This window comes from Orycteropus afer, unplaced genomic scaffold (assembly GCF_000298275.1).
Source record: "Orycteropus afer afer isolate SDZICR_OR568_19922 unplaced genomic scaffold, OryAfe1.0 scaffold00384, whole genome shotgun sequence".
Classification (NCBI taxonomy): Eukaryota; Metazoa; Chordata; class Mammalia; order Tubulidentata; family Orycteropodidae; genus Orycteropus; species Orycteropus afer.
In genome coordinates, this window is record NW_006921971.1 from 1,700,158 (window position 1) to 1,706,812 (window position 6,655).

At 51.5% G+C, this 6,655-nt stretch overlaps 1 protein-coding gene across 1 annotated transcript in view; it reads right to left on the minus strand.

Annotated features, from left to right (window-relative positions):
• NBEA (neurobeachin) overlaps positions 1-6,655 on the minus strand; it is a gene marked incomplete at its 5' end in the record, with an annotated part of 985,874 nt that overhangs the window by 53,739 nt on the left and 925,480 nt on the right. Inside the window, one exon of the mRNA XM_042782600.1 lies at positions 2,905-3,070. Coding sequence (XP_042638534.1) covers positions 2,905-3,070 — 166 coding nt within the window. The remainder of the gene's footprint in view (positions 1-2,904; positions 3,071-6,655) is intronic.

The following is a 6,655-nucleotide window of genomic DNA, read 5'->3' on the forward strand; positions in this document are numbered from 1 at the left end:
CTAGAGGACAGAGTGGAACTGCCCCACAGGGTCTCCACGGCTGTCAGTCTTTATGGGAGCAAAGCCCAAACCACACCCACTGGAAGCAAAGCCCAAACCAAAGTCACTGCCATTGACTTGACTTGACTCATAGTGACCCCTCCTTGGGTTTCCCGGGCGGTATCACTAGGGAAGCAGATTGCCCAACCTTCCTTCTGAGGAGTGGCTGGTGGGTTTGAACCGCAGCCAAGTGCCTTAGGCGCTACTATAAGTCAGAATCGATTTCACAGCAGTGGGGTTTGGTTTATGGGCAGAGGAGGTGGGAACATAGAATATTGATGAAATAAGAGTTAAACTTTTTGAAATTGGATGGTTGGTGCTTGGGGGGTCATTATACCATCTCTTTCCTTTTGACGGAAAAACAGACAAGGCTTTCCAGAGGGTTCTAGCTGCTTTCAGTGCAGCAAGGCTTCTGAAGCCGCCGGCTCTCAGTGACCTTGGGATCTAGGTCAGTGCACGCTCATCCTGTTCCATTAGGTCGGGGAGGCAGGGACAGTGACGCTTTAGTGAGTTCCCAGCCGACGCGGACACTGCTGGTCTGCGACCCGCCCCTTGTGTGAGCAGCAAAGGGGTGCAGGGTGACTGATCGAGGACACCGTTTCCTCATTGGGTCATAGGATGGCATTTCGGGGCCACCGTTCAGTGAGGAAAAACACAAAGCGATCACATAATTGTCATTAATATGTTCAAGCGAATAGAAAAGAAAGTCCACCCTGATGCTTAAAACAGCTCTCCAAGGAGGCAGCTGAGCGCAGGCAGGAGAACTAGTGTCTGGGAGAGTGCGGTGCAAGTCAACACCCAAGGCAGCCTGAAACGGTACCTCCTGTCTGCAGATGTCGTGTTTACGCATTAGGACGGGCTGTGTACCAGAACTGCTCCGTCATGTTTCTGCCCCGAAGGCTGTCATGGCCTGCTTGATTACCAATTACTGCGTTACAAATATAAGAGAAGTTAAGCTGTCATCTTCGGCTCAGGCGGAGATCCTGAGCTGTCAAGGAATGTCAATGTTTTAATCTGACACAGAGAAGAAAATTATCTGCTATTCTGACCTCTAATTTCTTGACATTTTAATGCCATAATTGCTGTGGTTAGTGCCGCTTCGTGGGTTCACCTGCCAAGGAGGAACAAGTCAATCGCCTCGAGCCGTGGCGTGAAGTTGATCATGGAAGTCGGAGCTCAAGGCCGCACACGGAATGGGGAGATGCGTGTATTTGGGCGACGAAGACACACACAGAGGGACAGAGCTAGGAAGGTGGGAGGGAATGGACGGAAGGGCCAAGGGGAGGGGTGGGCGCAGGGAGGGAATGCCACAAACGCTGTCACAGTGCAGGGATCGCAGTGACCGTCACCAAACAGAGTGTCTATGGACTGTTGAATGGAAAACCAATTTGCTCTGTAAACTTTCACCCGAATCACAATGAAAAAAAAGAAGGGGGGGAAAGAAAACCCAAAACCAGTTACGGCAGAGCAATGCATATCTCACAAAGTTTACCTTATGTTCTGGGGAAATAAAAGGTGCTATGCCTCCAGGTGGCCTACTCACAGGGACAACTTAGATCTAAAACCCACACAAACCAAGCCCACTGCCGCCGAGTCGATTTGGGATGGCGGCCCTCGGCTTCCTCGTCGCAGCTCCGGGCAGTACCTCCATTTCTTTGTAGGACGCGGTGCACTGCAGCCCTAACAGCCTGCTTGGCGACTTAGCCCCGAGGGCCCAGTCGTGATCCTTGATAAGGAGGGTCTTCCTTTCCCTTTCCAAGCCTCTGTCTTGGGCCAGACAGATGCAACGTTTCGGCTGTCCCAGAAGGATATCAGAAACTGCTCTGTGAATGTGACCTTGTGTAGTGGTGCTACACTCCCCCAATCTACGAGTCTCCCACCTCTATAATCAAACACCATCACCACCGCCACGAAGGTGGACCACCATCACTGCTTGTTTTGCACGGAGCACATGACAGCTACCTGGTGGGATGGAAGACCGAGAATGAGGTTCCTCGAAGCAACACTGGCCACCGGCTGCCGCACGCTCACCTACTTGGAAAGGGTCCTGTAACGTGGAAGTGGCTGAAATAATCGCACAGGAAACGTCCACCAGAACGACACACACGGAATAGCACGGAGTCCCCCAGTTAGCTGCACACATCAGGATGAGAACATGCGCGTGTCAAGGACAACGCCCTTGTCCATCTATTGAGGGCGGGGTTCTCTTTCTTTGGCGTAGTCTGTCTAGAAGGTTGCCATTTGGCACTTTATTTTTTTAAACACACAGACAGATTCTCTTCATATGAAATACTACTTTTTAAATATTCTTCATATGAAATATTACTATTTAAATATTCAGCTGGTGCTACTGTCGGGTCTTGTTGAGTCGATTCTGACTCCAAGCCACCCCATGTGACGAGCGGAACTGCTCTACGGGGTCTCCCGGGCTGTCTTCTTTATGGGAGCAGCTCCCCCAGCCTTCCTCCCCCAGAACCAGCCCACGGGCTTGAACCGCCAACCTTTCGGTTGGCAGCCAAGCACCTAACCATTATGCCACCAGGGCTCCCTACATATTAGACTAGGTTTCATTCATTAATATCACACATAACGAATACACTAACATTTTCTTGAAGATTCTCAAGTGAAACGAAATAGAATATTGAAATACATCATCTATGTCTATAACTCAAAGAGGAACATCACACCAGTCTCATGACTTCTCTTTGACGTATAACACACAGTCTCTCCCACACTTGTCAAGACGCCAACTCTTTTGTAAAAAGCTACGGCACAGAAAATACCCACAGAAAGAGAAGGGAAGTCGGCTCAGTGTCTGAGGGACGGCAGGCGTTTCTGGAAGAGCGTGGGGCTGGACACCTACCTCGCGGAGCACGGGATCCCCGATGCTGTCCAGGGTCACGGGGCCTTCGTAGGTTAAGTGGTGGAAGACGTTCAGAGCCCGGACAGCCTCCGGCCCTCGCTGCTTGTAGCCGAAGATGAGGTCTATCCATTGGTGCAGCTGGCAGGACACAAACTCACTTTCCAGGGCCTGCGACCGGTCAGGAAAGAAGGGGAGAGCGTGTCAGCCGAGCTGAGCTCCGTATTGTTGTCTTACTTGTGCATGCGAACGAAGGAGGAGGGTGCTAGTCACATCCCTAAGGTGACCTCTGTGTACTAGATGTTCTGTTCCTGTGAGATGTGAGAGAACACCTCCCACAAGAACAGAAAACAGGAAAGTGGGCTTTTCCTGAAATGCTCAACTTTCTGGAGCACCTTGTACAAGAAATGAATTAATTATCTCTTAAAAGTCTGGTAGAATCTACCTGCAATGTGATAAGGCCCTGGATTTGGGGGGACGGGAAGCATTTACCACTGAAATGATATATACTCTCTACTTCTTCTGGTGTCAGTTTTGACACTTTATATTCTTCCTCAGTCCTGAACCATTTCATCTGGGTTTTGAGACTTACTGCTTCATAGCTGCTCATAATCAGTTTTTAAAATTTCATTTATATCTATAGTTATTTGCTGTAGCCTTATCTATACAGACGCTCTGGTGGAGTAGTAGATAAGGCATCCGGCTGCGAACCAGAAGGTCAGTGGTTCAAACCCACCAGCTGCTCTGCGGAAGGAAGATGGGGCGATCTACTTCCGCAAAGATTTACAGCCTTTGAAACCCAATGGGGGTCGCTGTGAATCAGAACTGACGTGTTGACAGTGACCTTGACTTTGGAATCTATATATTAAAGAGGCAGAATAGTGAATCATTACACAATTAATTCGAGGTAAATAATTTTGTTCTTTTTCAGATTTTGGTAATAAAATTAAACAACAAAGAAACAAATGTAAGGTAGGAGGTTAAACACATAATGTTTTGCAGATTTCTGCTTTGTAGTCACTGTGCAAAAAGATAAGACGCTGGTTTTGAACACTGAGAAGTTACCCTGGTTCTCAGGCCAGGGCAGATCCGGGATCGGACAGTGAATGGAGAACACCTCGCTAAGATCCCTCATGGACACTGCACCACACATGGATGACTCCAACACTAAACACACGCCATCTGCTTATTCTTTTCGGACCAATGTCCCCAAGCGCAAACCCACTGTGGATTCTGAAGTGAGATTTTAGTACGAAGACAATTAACAATGTAAAGCAGCCTTGATGCTAAGCTATTCATTCCTGGTGGTCTTCACAGCTTGCTTTTCTTGGTCCTTGCCTGGCCAAAGGCAGTGCGATGGCTATCAGCCAGGACTAATCAACTCCTGACCCGTAATGTGAGCCCAAGGAACGGGGAGGAGGAAATGGTGGGCCACACTGGAGCCACAGAAGGAATTAGCCAGGAATTCGGGTGCAATTCTCCTTCCGACTTGTCCCGTGGGTGTTAGAAGACAGGGCATGCTTTCCCAGACGGTTGGGAATAAAGCTTTTCTGAAGCTTGAAGAGGGAAACTGGCTTAGTGCCTAAGGCACTTGACTGCTAACCAGAAGGCAGGTGGTTTAAACCCACCAACCACTCCTCGGAAGGAAGGTTGGGCAATCTACTTCCCTGGTGATACTGCCTCGGAAACCCAAGGAGGGGTCGCTATGAGTCAGGGCCGACTCAATGGCAAATAACAACAACAACAGCAACACAATTTTACAGAGGAGACCATATTTTTATTATAATGATGTCTATCTTTTGGCCCACTGATTTTTTTTGTTTAAGTTCTGGGCGATGACACTTAGAGTGGGTTAGCGGTGCCGGCTGGTAAATGCAGGGGCAGGAGCTGTGCCCTGGTCGACTCGGCGCCAAAGTCTGCAGAAGTCACGGAGGCAAGTGGAGGAGGCGCTTGCAGCCTCTGAACGTGAGCTGGGTTTGCGCGTTGGGAGCTTCTTGAACTCAGCCCCGCGGAGCTTGGCTTCTCACCGTGGGCTTCCTCCTGAGACGGGAATAAAGCCCTGCCTTCCCCTGGGACGTGATTATACTGTGACCCCTGACAGAGGACACAGGTAGCAAGTGCCTCTCGAAGGCGTCACCCTAAGGCTGGCCTCCTCCATAGTCACCTGCCCAGGGTTTAGTTTTCAGTTGTTTTAGGAAGAGGCCTTCCTGACCTGAGGGCTGCGGCTGGAGTTGGGCCCCCTAAAGTGTGTGTGGGGAACCCCAGCCCGCCCCCGTGGTGGCTCTCCTGTGGGAAAGGGCGCTCTCTGTAAGGGTAAGGCGCCATATTGTGTGACGTGCCAAGCACCTTTGTGACGTGCAAAGCACCGGTGAGGTGACTGTGTGGGCAGAGTGGGGGCAGAGAGACGCCAAGCCCCGTGCAGACGGCTCAGGAGCTGAACAGACGCGGACCTCCCTCCGGGGACAGGGGAGCCTCGCCCCAGCTGGCGCCCTGAATTTGCACGTCCGGCGTCCGCAGCTGGGATGGAATAAATGTCCACTCCTTAAAGTCACCCACGTGTGCTATTGCGTTACGGCAGAACTAGATACCTAAGACACAACCTTCACAAGGTTTCACACTTTAAAGAAAACATACGAACTCTTCGTTTAAAGAAGAATTTCAAGCAAACAGCCTGGCATAAGCCTCACCAGAAGCCGTCTGCAGCTGCTCAAAACATCAACATAAACGTCTCCGGTCCGTGGCCCCCGCCCTACCATCCGTCAGCCATGATGCCTTGTCCAGTAAGCGGCTTCCCTCAGGGAGCCCTGCTGTCTTGCTTGTCTGCAAACTGGGGACTTGTTCCTTCTGTCCATCTTCAGGGAGAGCCAGTCTGAGCCAGGCATTGTGCAAAACACAAAGGAAAGTTGGACGTGCCTCCTGCCCCAGGTAACGCTAGAGGAAGTAGCAAGCGGGCAGTGGCAGCGCCCACGCCTTCCGGGTGGGACACCCAGCTTTGGTTCCCGGCCAGGGCACCTCCGGCGAACCCACCAGCCGTCAGTCCTGGGAGGCCTGGGTGTTGCTGTGACGCGGAACAGGTGTGTGTGCGGCCTCCAGACAAGGGACTAGGAAGAGGGGCCTGGAGCGCTTCCTGCACAGCAGCCAGTGAGACCCCGCGCTCCCTGACCGCGCCCCAAGGGCCAGGGCCGCCTCTGGGCACGCACTCCGTGCCTCCCTCCCCGGTTCTCCTCAGTCCTTAGCACTGGTCAGCGGCTCACATGCTCGCTACCTCACGACTTGTCTTGGCTTCCGTCAGTCCTCGCCACGTGGACGCCCCGGCAGGGAGGTTGGAGTCTTGTGTTCACGGCTGTGATTGGACTCGGATGGAGTTTGGCACGGATCAGACACGTCGTCGGCTGTTGTTGAATGCACGTCTTTCCCACGCCCACTTCCTGACGTTTCCTTTATCCCTTCATCTTCTGAGGGTCACATCTTTCCCGTTCCTTTACTAAAACAACTGATAATATTTATTACATATTTAATATTCAGTGAGTCGGTAGGGTCCCTATGAGTCAGAATCAACTCAGTGGCAGTGGGTTTGATTTTGGGGGGGGGGGGAGACGGACCCTGGTGGCACAGTGGTTAACTGACTGCTAACTGAAGGTCAGCAGTTTGAACCCACCAGCCACTCCCTGAGGAAGAAAGATGTGGCACTGTGTTCCTGTAAAGACTGACAGCCTGGGAGACCCTGTGGGGCAGTTCCACTCTGTCCTCCAGGGG